The sequence below is a fragment of the Artemia franciscana genome, chromosome 2 (assembly GCF_032884065.1).
Source record: "Artemia franciscana chromosome 2, ASM3288406v1, whole genome shotgun sequence".
Classification (NCBI taxonomy): Eukaryota; Metazoa; Arthropoda; class Branchiopoda; order Anostraca; family Artemiidae; genus Artemia; species Artemia franciscana.
Window position 1 is genome coordinate 20,234,996 of NC_088864.1, and position 18,136 is coordinate 20,253,131.

At 35.8% G+C, this 18,136-nt stretch overlaps 2 protein-coding genes across 7 annotated transcripts in view; both read right to left on the reverse strand.

The window, feature by feature from the left end:
* Positions 1 to 9,824, reverse strand: part of LOC136038526 (palmitoyltransferase ZDHHC15B-like) — a 44,580-nt gene extending 34,756 nt beyond the window's left edge. The window contains exon 1 of one of the 6 annotated variants that reach the window (XM_065721640.1): positions 9,684 to 9,824. The gene's annotated coding sequence lies outside the window, so the exon portion shown is untranslated. Of the gene's footprint in view, positions 1 to 6,596; positions 6,660 to 9,652 lie in introns of those variants that run through there. The other 5 variants (XM_065721668.1, XM_065721633.1, XM_065721679.1 and 2 more) reach the window with 5 other exon arrangements.
* Positions 9,825 to 9,962: 138 nt separating this feature from the next.
* The window catches only part of LOC136038502 (cyclic nucleotide-gated channel alpha-3-like), a gene marked incomplete in the record, with an annotated part of 208,048 nt that continues 199,874 nt past the window's right edge, over positions 9,963 to 18,136 (reverse strand). Inside the window, 1 exon segment of the mRNA XM_065721626.1 lies at positions 9,963 to 10,260. Within this exon segment, the coding sequence (XP_065577698.1) occupies positions 10,226 to 10,260 (35 nt within the window).

Below are 18,136 nucleotides of genomic sequence, written 5' to 3' on the forward strand. Positions count from 1 at the left end.
ACACACACACACACACACACACACACACACACACACACACACACACACACACACACACACACACACACACACACACACACACACACACACACACACACACACACACACACACACACACACACACACACACACACACACACACACACACACACACACACACACACACACACACACACACACACACACACACACACACACACACACACACACACACACACACACACACACACACACACACACACACACACACACACACACACACACACACACACACACACACACACACACACACACACACACACACACACACACACACACACACACACACACACACACACACACACACACACACACACACACACACACACACACACACACACACACACACACACACACACACACACACACACACACACACACACACACACACACACACACACACACACACACACACACACACACACACACACACACACACACACACACACACACACACACACACACACACACACACACACACACACACACACACACACACACACACACACACACACACACACACACACACACACACACACACACACACACACACACACACACACACACACACACACACACACACACACACACACACACACACACACACACACACACACACACACACACACACACACACACACACACACACACACACACACACACACACACACACACACACACACACCACACACACACACACACACACACACACACACACACACACACACACACACACACACACACACACACACACACACACACACACACACACACACACACACACACACACACACACACACACACACACACACACACACACACACACACACACACACACACACACACACACACACACACACACACACACACACACACACACACACACACACACACACACACACACACACACACACACACACACACACACACACACACACACACACACACACACACACACACACACACACACACACACACACACACACACACACACACACACACACACACACACACACACACACACACACACACACACACACACACACACACACACACACACACACACACACACACACACACACACACACACACACACACACACACACACACACACACACACACACACACACACACACACACACACACACACACACACACACACACACACACACACACACACACACACACACACACACACACACACACACACACACACACACACACACACACACACACACACACACACACACACACACACACACACACACACACACACACACACACACACACACACACACACACACACACACACACACACACACACACACACACACACACACACACACACACACACACACACACACACACACACACACACACACACACACACACACACACACACACACACACACACACACACACACACACACACACACACACACACACACACACACACACACACACACACACACACACACACACACACACACACACACACACACACACACACACACACACACACACACACACACACACACACACACACACACACACACACACACACACACACACACACACACACACACACACACACACACACACACACACACACACACACACACACACACACACACACACACACACACACACATATTCTGATTTGAGTCTCCTTTTCTTTGTGCCAAAGTTTTGAAAATACATTATTAACAATTTAAGCAAAATTTTAAGTTGTACAAACTTTTTTTTTTAACATTAAGGCACATTTTCACAGAATGTTTAAAACCTTTTAAACTAGGATTCAGCAACCATTTTGAGCTGAAATACCTTCCTTGGATCATACTTGTGATATAGATACTTTTCTGAATGCTTGATTTTTATAGGTCAACTTTTTTTTTCTAATTTCTATACCATTTGAATGGACAAATAATGGAGATGGATGCTTTAGAAGGTCTTCTGAGGGTATAATTTGTAATCAATATCCTTTCCTGAAAGTTCCATTCAACTGCATCTTGAAAGCAACTATTTGCTGAACCTAAGTGCAGCCACTTCAGATTAAATTACTTCAGTTAAAATTACTTTTGGAGCAGCACAAGCAGAAATGGTTTGGCTATTCAAGCTCCTATCAACAAAAATGTGGATATTCGTTTTTTTGCCACAAGACATCATCAGGGGTGTGTGTTTATTTTTTTTCTTTCTTTTTCCCAGGGGTGATTGTATCAACCCAGTGGTCCTAGAATGTTGCAAGAGGGCTAATTCTAACAGGAATTAAAAGTTCTAGTGCCCTTTTTAAGTGACCATAAAAATTGGAGGACACCTAGGACCCCTCCCACGCTCATTTTCCCTCAAAGTCACCAGATCAAAATTCTGAGATAGTCATTTTATTCACCATAGTCGAAAAACCTAGTAATTATTTCTTTGGGGACGACTTACTCCACCACAGTCCCTGTGGGAGGGGCTGCAAGTTATAAACTATGACCATTGTTTACATATAGTAATGGTTATTGGGAAGTGTACGGATGTTTCCAGTTTTTTTTCGGTTTGGGGGGGGGGGAGGTTACCTGGAAGGATCTTTCCATAGAAAAATCTGTCATGGGGGAAGAAAATTTCAATGAAGGGGGCGCAAGATTTTCTAGCATTATTTAAAAAAAAATCAGAAAATAAATATGAAAAGTTTTTTCAACTGAAAGTAAGGAGCAGCATTAAAATTTAAATCAAACAGAAATTATTAAGCATATGAGGGGTTTAGCTCCTCGTTATACCTCCCCCTTTTACACTAAAGAATTTTTAGTAATTTCAACTATTTATTCTATGGCCTTTGTGATTCAGGGGTCATTCTTAAGGAAATGGTGAAAAAAAATGTAAGCTTTAGTTTAAAGAGTGAGGTATTGACGAGGGGATGACCCCCCCCCCCCAGATACGTAATAAGAACATACGAATATAGAAGTTTGTTATGTAAGTTAATTTGTAAGTTACATATATTTTTTGCTAATGAAAATGTTTGTAAAAAATTGAAAATTTCTAGTTGCCTTTTTAAGTAGAGTTCAATTGGAAGGCAACTATGCCTCCTTCCCTGCTCCTTTTTTCTCAAAATCATCTGATTAAAACTATGAGAAAACCATTTAGCCAAAAAAAAACTAATATGCAAATTTCGTTTTAACTATTTATGTGTTGAGAGCCAAAATCAAAACCTGCATTAATTCAAAAACGCTCAGAAATTAAATAAAAAAACATTTTTTTTTAATTGAAAGTAAGGAGCAACATTAAAACTTAAAACAAACAGAAATTACTCTGTATATGAAAGGAGCTTTTCCTCTCAATGCCCTGCTCTTTACACTAAAGTTTTTTACTGTTTTAAAAAGTAGAGTTAAGAGAAGGAGTTAAACTTTAGCGTAAATAATGGGACATTGAGGAGGTAAAGCCCTTTTCATATACTGAGTAATTTCTGTTTGTTTTAAGTTTTAATGTTGCTCCTTACTTTCAGGTAAAAACTTGTTTTTTTATTTAGTGTTCTTCCAGAATCAGATTAAATTATCAATCATACTGGCAATGAAAAGTTGTTTACAAAGGGAAACCCCCTTCCCCCTAGTCGTTTGACACCTCCCAAATGATGACCTGGCTCATTTCAAGACAGGCACAATCACAGATTTGCTTGTCTGTGTGTGAGTTGGGGGGGGGGACAGAAAAAACTTTATTTGATAGTTGGAATAAGAAGTGCCCAGAAAGTAAACAATAATTTTTGGGGGGAGGGGGGAGGATGTGGCCCTGAGTCCTCCTTAGATATATCTATCATGAGAATGAACCACTGCTTTCTGGAATTGCTTTCTTTAAGGTAAACTGTCTGTTACTGGCATGCTACTACTCTTCACTTAATGTAAACTATCTCAGTTATGTACTCAATTAAAGTTATACAGCAAAATTGTTTATATAGAAACCATAAATTTTCAACCATCAGTCTGAGAACTTTACAAGTACATATTGAATTTTAGAAGACTGATCTAATTTGCAAGATTGGCATTAATATTCTTAACCATAATGTGTCCTTCATATTTGCCCATATGCTATAATGATACAGAAAATAGCCTAATACCAATGTAAACAAAATTAGGGAAACTTTTTGCATAGCTTTGGGTTATATATGGCCTTATTAAGGGGGGATAAAACGCAATTGTAATAGTATTGCTAACTACAGAAACAAAGTTGAATTGGGAATAAAATGGTAGGCGGCTAGATTTGGCTTACTGTTTTGTTACTAGTCTACAGTATTTACTTTACGTAGATAACTTCGAACACCACACTGCCTTTCCATGACAAAAGTAAAACAGTTCAAAATAGGGATGATACCTTTTTATTGACAGTGAAATATAAAATTATTTAACTGGATATTTCGAACACATATACAGTGTTCATCATCAGCAGTAAAACTGAGAGTTTTACTGCTGATGATGAACACTGTATATGTGTTCGAAATATCCAGTTAAATAATTTTATATTTCACTGTCAATAAAAAGGTATCATCCCTATTTTGAACTGTTTTACTTTAGTATTTACTTTAGAGTACACCTTGTACTAATATTATCCAAAATGATGTTTTTAAATACAAGCCTCTCACTTGCAAAAACTTTTAATTTACCAGGTAAAAATGAAAGGGCACCTTGTAAAATCACTCCTTGTTTGACAGAATATAATAACAGCAAAATGGGTGCTACTATACTGTGGTACCAAATGAAATAAAAGTTAAAAAAATAGATATGGAGTGTGTTAAAAACAGTTAAAAAGTTAAGAAATAGATATGGAGTCTGTTTCATCATCCCTTAGCCAATTTATTTGCTTAACACTAACTTTCCCCAAATGTAAAATGTTAAATATAAAAAAAGAAAAAACACTTGTCTGGAACTTGTTAGGTGAAACACTATGGACACTTCAGCAACTACCAACATTTATCATGTGTACTATACTGTGAACATAGATTACTTACAAATCCCATAAAGTATAGCATACCACAATAAATTACAATAGCCCTTTGTCCCTTATTGTTCTCTGCATAACATTCCAAATATTTTTTCCACTTTTGAAAATATCAAATTCTCCACTTGTATATGACACCACTCATCCTTGCTTATCCTGGTTTCTGGGTTTAAGCTTGCAAGTAGAACTTATTTGACAGTATCAGTGAACAATTAGGCCTGTTGAGAAGGAAACATGCTGAAAACAATCTACTTCATAGTATGCAGAAAAAACGGAGTTGATCATTCCTAAAAGCACTTCCTGTTACTTTACCCCTAATCCCCCTTCATGTGCCAATATATAACACAAATTATATTTCTCTTGCACTTTACTATTTATTACTCTTAGGTTTCAAATTAATACCTTTAAACTGAAGCAATTAGGTTGCAACTACTGCTACAACCATAATGTGGGGACAAAATCAAGAAAATGCAATGTAAATATATGACTTTGGTTATATATTGGTACATTATAGGGGTGGGATTGAGGTTAAGGTGAAGTGAAGTGCTTTTAGGAATTTAGCTGCAATATTTCTGCATATTACCAAGTAGGAATCATTTTCTCAACAGGCTAATTGTACACTGATACCCATCTACCAACTAACCTAGGCTAATCTAGATTGTTTCACGTTATGCTCAAACACACTACCACTACTACTAACAACTCATTGCAGCACCAAGCTGCCTAAGGCCAAAACAGCTTCACACTTGTCCTCCATCCCAATATGTTCAAAGCCTCCCTCTTAAGACCCTCCCAGGGAGCTACCACTTCTGATAAATCTTTCCTTATGACATCCTCCTACCCTAACCAAGGACAACCCTTTCTATTTCAACCTAGACAGTTTGCTAGAAAGGGTAATCTGTCATCCTTCATCAACAGAACATGCCCTAACCATCTGAACCTTTCTCTCATTATAGCCATAGAAAGCAGGATTGGACCACACTTTTTGTACAACCTACTATTTGAAATATGGTCAGTCAGTTGGGTACCCAAGACAATTCATAAGAAATTACTCTGGTAAACATCTAGAAAATCTTACTCTCTTTCTTGAAATACCCATGCTTAAAAACTGTATTTGACCATTATCATCACTGTAGCTTCTAAGATTCAAGTCTTGGTTAGTAAACATATCTTCTGATTCTTCCAAACTTTTCTTTGACTGTGAAAAACACCCTATGCCTTGGCTATTCTACTTTTAACATCTTCACTACACCCACCATCTTTGCAAATAATACTACCAAGGTAAGTGAAAATGTTGATTGATCTTTTTTTTACCTAATATCACATTTTCATATTCATTAATCCTAGCCTTTAGTAACTTAGTTTTCTTAATCTCAATTTTCAAACCTATTCTAGCACCCAAAACTCACAAAACTTCTAGAAGTTTATTTATTCTGCTGACACATTCATCTAGGATGCCTAAATCATCAACATAATCTAAGTCCAGGAATGCTTTTCTTCCCCATTTTCTCTATTCTCCCATAGCCTTTCCTGTGCTCCTTAAAACAAAATCCATTAAAATGATTAATATATAAATGGAGATAGAACACAACCCTGCTTAAATCCTGGTTTAATACAAAACCAGCTACTGGCCTTGTTTCCTGCCTTAACTGAACCAGTTTTATTCTTGTATAGCACTAATTGCTTTAATGTATTTGTCTGGTATACTATACAATGATAAGACCTTAGCTAAAGCTCTTATCAGCAAATCAAATGATTGCTCATAATCTATAGAACTGAGGACTAAAGGTGTTTGATGACTCATGCACTTCTTAATTATTAACTTTAGCATACAAATTTGGTCATCACATCCTCTACCTTTCTTAAAACTGCACTGTTCTTATCTTAAAACTTTGTTCAAAGCATCTCTAAGTATAAAAACCATCATCATAAAAAGTAATTTACTACCTACATAAACTAGACTAATGTCTGTATAATTACCAAACTCACTCTTATCACATTTCTTTTACAGGAGTTTGACTAGGGTTTTCCTTAAATTGTCAGATACTTCCCAATTGTGAACAAAATAAAAATCTTAGGGGTAACTTTCACTAGTGACTGTAGTTTCAGTGCCCATATTAATTTAACCATCTGCAAGGCTAATTCAAGCCTTCAGACACTTACCAAAATAAGCCATTTTGGGCGTGATACTGAAAGTCTTTATTCCTACATGTGTTATGTTTGCCCATTGCTCAAGTACACATGCCTGGTGTGGGGTCCATCTGCTAACTGCACAGCATACCTATTATGCAACATAGAATCCACCCAGAAAAGAGCAACAAAGATTATACCCCAAAACCGCAACATACCCTATGATCTAGCCTTCACTAAATTAAATTTATCTCCACCTAAAGTCTAGCTTGAACACCTTATTCAGTAATTTGGAAAATCTGTCCTAGCCAATAAGAGCCACCAATCACTACTACCTGAACCAGCCCCTCACAATAGACAAACTTGGTTAAAAAGTAAACTTCTACCCCCCTAAAGTACAAACTAATTGTTATGCCAACTCATTTGTGCCTTTCTTCACATCAATTTTCAATGCTAAGTTGTAGTGTGTGATTTTTTTTAACTGAATTTAGCTTAGTAACTTATTTCTAACCTCATAGCCACCATATTAAAAAAAAAACTCATTTGCTACATTATGAGCATCTGGGACTTATTTTTTTTAATCCTTTTAGCATTGTAACTAATTCTTCCTCACAAAATAAATCTTCCTTGACATCTATTGTGTCATGAACTTCTTTATTTTTCTCTCAATCTTTTCCTGTAACTCTATCCTGGTTTAGCACATTCTCAAAATGTTCTGTCCATCTCTCTTTAGCTCTTTCTCTATCCCTTATTGTTGCCTCATTTTTATCTTTAACTGGGAAAAGTCCAGTTTGAGTATATCCTCTCAATTTACTAACATGCCAGTAAAATATTTTACTGCTGTATCATCCAGCTGTATTTTAAATTACCTTTAATTGCATTTGCCAGCAAGATAAGGTGGTATATCCTAAGATCCTTGCATCTTCAGATCCTTGGCAATTTTTCTAAAATTATTCTGTCTATCTTCTACATTGTCAAATTTTAAAACCTTCTTTTTAATATGTAACTGTTCCTGGAAAGTTTCTCTCAAAATCTTGTCCTGTGGTTTACCAATGTCATAGCTTTCTGACAGGTAGTTATCCTTTGTACATTTCAGCTTTAAATTAATCTTAGACAATAATAAATGGTGACCTTTACTCTTAACACCAACAACAGCAATCCTATATACCCTAGTATCCTGTAATGATCCTATTAAACTTTTGTTTAAAATAAAGTAATCAATAAGGTTGGCTTTCTAAGCCTACCATCATGTTATTACTGTGTTGACTTATGGGCCATTTTATGATCAAATACTATATTGGTTATAATTCTGTGTTGAAAGTCCCCTGGACCTCTAGTTGAAAGGATGCTTTATGTAATACTGTACCCATCTTGGTCATAAGGCAGTTTTCAGTACTTGGTGATGCTTCTATTAACAAGAGTGGAAATTCTGCACAGACATCTCACACCTATTATATCCAATTCATAATATTATGCTACTATAGTGAGGCAGCTCATAGTAGATAAATAAACTAGGAAGAGGTTTTTCAGTCCAGAATACCTCTCAAAACAGACCAAGTCAAGAAGAACAATCTATTAATCAGAATCCTATGTAAATGCTGTGTTGTTTGCTAGGCTATAATTTCTCAAGGGGCACTACTCCTCAGGTGGGAATAGAGTTGATCTCAAGGTCCCTGGTCTTGCAGGTACCCTGCTAGGCTATAACAACATCAAATATAATGTCAATTTGAAAAAAAGAAATCCATAAATTTTCCTAGCATAACCCCTTTCTAATATAGCAAAAAGTAGCTAAACTAGAATTTTACTGTTACAACCTTAAGCTATATCAGCTATATCAATTAAATTTGGTAAATTTCTTGTTTAAGCTACTTTTTGCTATCTTGTATAGGGGTTAGGCTAGGAAAGTGAACTTTCAGAGATGGGTCTACATACTAAAGTATGTCCTGGAAAGGTATTTTGAAGTGCCTACCTCTACTCCTTCTCTCTCTAGAGGGCCCTGACCTTAGATGACTTTTTAAAAGCTTTGCATTATAAAAGTGAAACTTTGCAAAACTGATTTTCTGCTTAGATGAAGTACAAGAAAACCATTTTCAGCTTCACAATTTTGCTTAATCCCAATTTAGTCTGTAGACCCATCCCTGACAGTTTCATTTTCCTGGCCTAGCCCCTTTCCAAAATAGCAGAAGTGGCTAGACTAGAATTTTAACTTACACCTAAAACAAGATTTAATGAAATACAGAGGGGTTGGTTTGGGGAAGGGAGCAGTCCCCCCCCTACACAAATTTGGACATATAATTACTGCATAGCCCATGCCCCTTGGTTGGTCAGATATAGACCCCTCTTGTGCTCAATGAAAATACTGGAGCTACACCTCCGATGAAATGGTACTATCCAAGGTCCACTCTTTTAGTAGCCTGCAAACAAATAATGATTATTTCTGAAATGCGCAGTTGTTACTCCACTTGTTTAAAAGTGGGTTATATATGAATTATTATTGATTTTTTAAATACAAGCCAACCTTTTCAGAGGCCAGCAGAAAATTTGGTCACCTAATATCCCATAGATTTCAACCAATTTGTGCTTCGTTTACTTCTGTTTCTTCCAAAACGAGAGCTTCGAAAGAGAAACTCTGTTTCTTCCAGAGAAGATGTGAATCCTAATGTCTTGACCAGTCGGTCAAAAGGATGAACCTCCCTTGAAAAGAGTGCAGTCAAGAAGTGCAGCAACTTGCACTATTTTGATCACTTTCATCACGTTTAAAATTACCATAAATTATCCTGTGGCTATTAAAGCATTGTGCTAAAGTTTCAAATGTTCTTAGAATAAGACTTAGGTAAACTTCTTACATAAATGAATCTGTAAATAATTATTTGTATAATAGATCGTGGTCTTTTCATTGCTAAAAGGTAACGCTCCACTAGAAGTTTGTGCGTACCAAATGTTGTTGTTGTTGTTTGGGGTTTGACGCGTTTGGCCAATAGGTCATATGCGTTTGTATCACTCAATTGTTCTCTGCCTTCTATAGTCACTAGCTTGCTTGGGTGTCACTTCGGTCAGTATTCACTGAACCAAACCAGCATCACTTGACTTGCTAATGGAGAGGGCTTATTCGCTTGCAGCAACTGCCTGCATTGAAAAATATGAAACAAAATACTGCAACTATGCATTGTCAAACAGCAATTAAAATACATGTACAACACAATAATAATAAGTAGTAGAATTTTTACACATTATAACCAATATCATACAACCAAACGCCGATAAAATATATCTAAAATGATAAAAAGGGCAATTCTAAAATTCCTATTACATAGTTGCAAAAAAAAAATTTTAGGGAATGAACCAAACCATTAGTTTTAACAAATCTACCTAAGAGGTTTGTGCTTAGTTGTCTAGCCCATGAAGGAGACGTATGGTGTCCCAGAACAGAACGCATTGTGAATGCATTAAATTCCTTCTCGCAGCAATTTCTTAGTTCTTCTCTCTCTTTTTCATAATTTCTACAGCTAAAGATGATGTGACGTATATTTTCATACACTACACATGTGTCACAGTTGGGGGATGGAGCCATTTTCCACTGGAATAGTGTTGATTTTGTCTTTGCATGGCCACATCTAAGACGAAATAGGCAGGTAGAAAGGATGCGAGAAGTGAGGTACATTTCTTTTGAAGGCTGCTTATAATCATAGAGATCGAGGACCTGAGTATGGGAAGAATGGAGCCAAGCCTCCTCTTCTTCCAAAATTTTTTAGCTGATTGAAGAAAGAAATTCAGCACCAGTAATAGGGGTTTGAGTGATCAGGCCTAGTTGGGAAGCTTGTTTTGCAGCGTGATCTGCCAATTCGTTTCCTGTTATGCCGCAGTGTGCTGGAATCCATGTGAATAGAACAGATATACCTTTTTTTGCAAGTTGAGTAACCAAATTTTCACTATCAATGGCAACATTCCTTGCTTGATGTTGCTGGTGTGAGAGGTAATCCAGAGCTGAAAGTGAATCAGTGCGGACAATGTACGTCTGTACCTAATGTTATCGTTTAGATCTTTACTAAACTATAGCGAGGGCTAGAATCCAGTACCGTGCTGTTTTGCTTTTTGCGGCAAAAAGGTAAATTTAAGGGAAAACGATAGCGTACCATCTATTTTTTCCGCTGGTGGGCCACCGGTTGACACCGATTTTTCTCGTTAGGGACTAGTTTAAAGCATGTTCGAAATACCTCGAATGACATTTCGTTCAAATCTGAATAAACAGACAAGTGTGTTAAAACCTTTTAAAACTCAAAAGGCGTGTACTACATAACGATACGTAAATTCAAGAAAAATGCAATAAAAGCAACAACATTAAAAAAATCGCAGGATCAAGAGCTTTTTTTCAGAATATTTAATCTACTACTTTTCACTTCGCCTTTTAATGGGAAGCCACAAAGCATGTAAGTGGAAGTTTTTTCGGCTCTCTACCTTCATTGTAATGACCAGTTTACGGCACAGCCAGGGTATATTTGTAGATATATTGAAAGTCGACAATAGAGTAGTTATAGTGGAACCTCAGACAGTCTGAGATTTCGATCTGATTTTCGGTACCAATTCCAAAGTCTGGTAGTGGAAGTTCTAGATTCAGAGCTGCAATTTATAAAATCTGCAAAGGAAGTCTCTTAGTGTTGTGTTTTGTGCCTATGTGTTTTGGCATTAAATATAGTTAAAACCAAATTGTACCAGAAATTTGGAAAAAATTGAGGATTTGGTCGAATTTCGGACGAAATTTTAATCTGATTCCTCTTTTACTTCCAAGAATCAAATATATTTTTTAAACAGATATGGTAAAAGCGATATTCGTTAACTTAGTATTTTGTAGTTTCACCAAATCCAGAAAAATTTAAGAAACTAAAAAATTAAGAGTAAAACTTAAAAATTTGAAATTTAAGAAAGTTAAAACTAAAAATTAAATTTTGTTTCTGACCTTAAATAAGTTATAAGGTTATTGAATTCGTTGCTTATGTGTTGGTTTGAAATATTTATTTTTTCCGTCAAGGTTAAACAGTGACCAATAAACCTTTGTTGCAAAAGTTTAAAAATATACTTTAAATATACGGCTTCTCAAAATGAGAGAAATATCTCCTCTGTGTTAAATAAGAATAATGACTCTAGGCTTTTTTCCCCGTCCCTAGCATGCAATATTAGAAACAGGCTCTTTCAATCCTACCATAGATTCAAGCAGCTCAGATCTCTTCTTAGTCCATGATATTGTGAGGTTGTTTTATGACGGAACAAATATCTGACGGAAAAGGCCACTGTGCAATATTCTAGAGTCCAAATATTTTACTGCTTCACGACTTACTGAATCACTTAAAAGAAAGTGATAATCTTTAATCCAAGATATCACTTAAAAACAGAACAAAAATTTTACAATGAAATACACTGAAAACTATAGTACAGGGTTGGATTGATCAAGGGAATAAAAAATTACGGCTAATTAGGTGAGATAAATCTTAAAAGTGAATAAATAAAAGAAAAGTTTTTTTCGACTGGAATTAAGGGCCAAAATTACAATTAAAAACGAAAAAAATTATTCCATATTTAAGGAAGGCGTGCCCCTTTCTCAATCCCTTGCTCATCGCGCTAAAGTTTTAAGTACTTTAAACAAGCTTCTTATGTTAATTAAATGGCCATTTGGTTTCAGGAGTCCCTCTTAAAGAATTGGGACGAAAAATCAAACTTGGGTGTAAAGAGTAAGCCATTGAAGAAGAGAGAGCCACCCTCATATATAAATTTGGTTCATTTGAAGTTTTAATGTTGCTGTTTAGTTTCAGATGAAAAAAATCTATTCTGGTCATTTTTCAAAAAATGCCAGGAAATCCACTTTTCCTCAGGTGAAATTTTTGAGTGTCTCAAGGGCTTCTGTTGCATTCGTTGGCCACTCAAATTGACCCTATTTAAAAAAAAATTCATCAGAGGTTAGCTATCGCAGCATAGTTCTTGATGTATTATTGTTAGAAAATTCATTTTGTTTTTAATTTACAATTTTATTAGTCTTCTCGCCCCAGTTTTTCCGTCTGCCACCAGATTTAGTAAAGTGGTGTTAGTCGTGCTCCTAGAGGGGGTATGGGGTCCGTTCATAAAGTGGACTAATACTACGGTAGCGTTCCACTTAGGGATTGGCCTAACTAATTACACTAGGCATGCCTACTTGGCATAGGCGAGAAGGATAAATAGGATTATAGAGAGGTTTTGTATCAGTATGATTACTTTTATTAAACTCAATAGACAACGGTACAAGGTTCAGATATATAGACGTGGTACTGGGACTATTTGTCCCACAGAATAAAAGGAAAACAGAGATATAATTATAAACAATAAGACATTAAGAAAACTTACGCTGATTCAAATCAACGAACAGGAATTACAATAAATTGCCGAGTCAAACTCAAAATGAGCCCTATGCCTATAACCCCTATTCCTTCGCAGAACCAAAACACAATTTACACTTTACTGATATTACGTTTTAACTTTCTTACTTTCTTACTTTCTTTTTTTAACTTTCTTACTTTCATACATGAAAAATTATTAAAACCTTAACCAAGAAATGTCTGTATATGTCAATTTAACTGACAATCCCTGGTCATTTGTTTGTTTGTTTTTCTTCAGTATAGCGCAAATTGTGTTCTAGTCTTAAGAAGGCATAAGGTTTATCAGCCCTACTCATGTTAATTTTTGGTTGCTTTGAGTTTACTCGACTATTTATTTAATTTCTGTTCGTTCTGAGTTTCATTTATTTGCTGATAGTGATTTGTGGTAGTTTTACCTTTGGAAGATTATTTAGCTTTATTCTTGCTCTGAAAATAGAGCTAGAATTTTTTTTCTAGAAGAATGACCCCTCTCTTAAGTTTCCGCAACCACTCTGTTCATACGAAGCGATCAGAAGATAGAAAAACACATCGGTTCACACCATTCTTTACTAAGTACCCCATGTAGGGACACTTGATAGTCTTTTCGTTTTGTTTTGCATATTTCTTAAGTATTTTGTGTATGGATTCAGTACTCAGGGCAAACCACTGAAAAATTTATTCAGATCAGTTGCTGTTCTCTGGGATTTTTTCTTAACATTCAATTTGTCTTTACAGTTTAATTGTTTCTAGATGTTTTTACATTTCTTTGTTTTCTTCTTCAATTCTATAATTGTTCATAATAAGTTTTTTAACCATTATTTGATTTCAGAAGTTACATGTCGATCAAGGACTTTAATACTTAAATCGGATTTTGAAAACTAATTGATTTGGTTTATCAAGCGTTTTTTTTTCTTTTTAATCTTTGCTATTTGTGTATTTGTTTTGTATATTTTATGCACATTTTCTATTATACATAATTTGTCATGGTTGCAGCGATAGCTGCAAACTAGTAAAATGCGAATAAGCCACATGGTTTTATTTTTGGAGGGGTGTTCAGTACTCATGGCAAGCAACCGTAAAAATCATTCTGTTGAGTTTTGTTTTATTTACACTTCATTTTGGTCTAATGTTGCTTCCTTGTACGTTTTAGTTTTTTTTTTTTTTTTTTTTTTTTTTTTTTTTTTTTTTTTTTTTTTTTTGTTAATGCAGGTATTGTATGTATACGTTAGAAACTGTGGCTTGAATCAGTTCGCTTGTTAAAAAATGAAATAAAAAATGTCCGACTGAAGGCAAACGTGCATAAACAAACACTCAAAGCTGGTGTAAGATGGTGGCGAATATGTGACATCCCGCTTTGGGTGTGGATTTTTACCACAGACGGTGACAATGACTTTCCTGCGAATATAAAGAATGTTTTCTTGCGCCGAAGGATCAAGCCTAGACTTCTCCATCTCTGCCATAAGTAAAGCAATCTGTTCCTGCATTCCCCATTTCTTGATAGTCTTAGCCAATACTCTTTTTCCCTTAGAGAACATAAAACCAACTATATAACAGCCCAAAAGCGAATGAATTAGGCAGATGAAAAAGAAAACTGGATCATTCAGTAAATTCCTACAAGGTTGATGCACAGGCAGTGAATATTCACAGAATCGGACATAAAATTTTTGTTTTTCCCAATTTGAGTGGTATCCAAGATAAGGCTTATAATGAAAAAGCAAATGACACAATGTCTATGTCATTCGCGTCGACATATAAAATGCCGATACCCCTTTATCTAGCAGTACGCGTGCAGTACAACTCTAGTATGTGCCTCTTTCTGGTACAATTCAAACTCTGTTCAAAGCAAGTATCAATACTTACACTTCTGCTGAGCATCACTATTGTCCTCCAGTCTTGAAAGCCTACAGGAAAGCAGACGTTTAAAACTGCTTGCAGCAAAAGAAGTCGGGATAAACTTGTCAATGTTCATATTATTGACTTACCAATAAAGTGACCATACTACTCGATGCCTTTTTTTTGTGCTCTTTACGAATGTAATAGGCGCTTCTATCGCAAATTCAAATTTAAGCACGTTATGAGCTCTTAAAAAAGACGAATTTTCAATTAAAGTATAGGTTATCGGTCGTTTTCGACAAAATAATGCTATGTTTTCTAACCGCTGTTTTTAGCGTCGTTTTCGACAAAATAACACTGCATTTTCTCAGCGCTAAAATTATTTACAATATGGTTAGTTTAGGTTAGGTTGGGTTAGGTTAGGCCAAAGAGTGCTTAAATTTGAGTGTACAACAGAAGTGATTATTATATTCGTAAAGAGCATAAAAAAGGCATCGAATGGTATGTTCACTTTGTTGGTAAGTCGATAATATGAACCCTTATAGGTTTACTGAAGGCGGTCGTCAAATTAAAGTTAAAATACTTTTTTGCCTTGGAAATTTATGGTATTGAGTTCCACTCGTGTAGTTTTGAGTGTCTACTTAGAAATGCTGTAAATTTCTAAGGAGAATCTCGTGCTCGTAGCAACCACCCCAGTTCTTCGAGCAGATCATGTTTCCTCCTATTTCACAATATCTGAATAGTCCATCATATCTATCTACAATGACATACATTTCTTTATCGCTTCGCTAAGTCTATGGTCGCTGGGTCTATTTTTATAGGGAATTTAGGTGGGTGTTTTCACTTTAACTCCACTTTGTGCCAGCGAGTATTGACCCCTCTGCCTCGTATTGCAAGAGGAGCATCAATCCACTATTTCAATACAGAGTTACAGAACAAGATAAGAAACAGATAATTTATATAGTAGCACGTAGCCAAATTTTAAGGAGAATTAAACGTAAGAAAAAGTTTACTCTGAGGGGGCCTGACGTTTTAGAAAGGAAACAAACAAACAAAAACATAATTTTAGCAAATTAGCATAGAAAATATAAACAACTTCATGAACAATAAAACTTTGAAATTTTGGAGGAAGGGTGAAGGTGAAGGCACCTTTCCTGCGCGGATACATAAAGTTAGAATAAATGCTTTCAAAAATGAGGAATTTGTAGGCAGACATATCAAAATTGACTTTTTCAGAAGAAGTTCCTCTTAGGAGGAGGAGAATCCTCCTCCGTGATAATGAAGATGAAATAATGAATAATGGAAGACACACAGCAGTCATGTCCAAGTGCATCGGGTAGCATTACTATTGTTTACAATAATGTTAGCCATTTAAATACCATTTTGCTAAGGTTCACGATTCTAGCTTAAATGGTTTGCTGTTTTTTCAATAAATATACAACGAAAGACAGGTGCTTGACTATCAAACAGTTCGTGGTAACGAACTGTAGTAAGGAGCGACTCGGCTCAATAGTAACCAAAACTTTAAAAAACGGAATTTTGTTAGCAATAGCTATATCAAAAGAAACGCATTTTAATGCTGTGAAAAGTATGAAAATACTTAGAACCTTCTTATTATTGTTTAAAAATGCCTCTCTAGAATTTTTCAAAGTCTTATCGAAATGGTACAACCACTAATGGACATGTTCTGCTCCTCTTATTATTAAAACAAAGGATTTCACACAAAAATTTTTAAATAGTTTTACATTGACAAGGAGACAAGATTCTTTGCCAATTGAGCAATAGGCGTCATTATTCTTTCTTTAAATTAAGAGAGTACTAAATCCTTGGGTTTAGGGGGTTAGGGGTCATTATTCTGACCCCTAAGAATAATGACGCAATAGGCGTCATTATTCTTTCTTTAAATTAAGAGAGTACTAAATCCTTGGGTTTAGGGGGTTTGTAAGGGGGTTAGAACTGTCACCCATAAAAACCTGCTTTATTTACGCTTAAGCTTCACTAGTGATTTCCTGCAAATATTTTATAGTGAAGAGAAAAATATCTTTACAAAAATGAACAAACAAACCTATTGCTTAAAGAAGGTAGAGCTAACGATGCTTTTCATTCTCAAAGCCTAACGAAAAGAAATTATATGACAATATTCATGTGTTGAAGCATTCATACTTAAAGCATACAACATCCTTACTGTTTACAGTAAGGATACATACATCCTTTACATCCTTTCTATTCACTGTACATTTTCTTTTATAAATTTTTATATTATATTTGGTTTTTATTTTTAAGGATGTTTTTTCAAGATACAACATAAAATTTGACGCATGAAGTAGCTTCAATCAAATGTAGAAAAGTTTTTGTCAGCAAAACTGTTTTTCATTTGAAGAAAAACAGTTTTGTTTTTATTACTCTTAAATTTTATTACCATATTCAGGATATTTCTAAATTTGATGACGGCTACCACCCTTTCAGTCCTTTGCTCTTTACACTGAAGTTTAGCTTTTTTACAAGAATTCCTTTGGATTAAGGACTAATTTGGATGTATTTGGTTTATGCAATAAAATTGGAATACGTTAATAAGGAGTGCAAGCAGATCCCCCAGAGACTTTATTTTATGCTTAGTTGAAGCAAAGTCCTACATAAGAAAAGGAGGCTGTGGGATAATCTCCTCCCAGTTCAATATTGATAAAACATATTTGAAAATTTGAACCTTAAAAGTGCTTTTTATGGGGGTTTTGGAATTCTCCACAAAAAGATCAAAAGATTTACAGAAGTCTTCTCTAGTAGTTGATGTA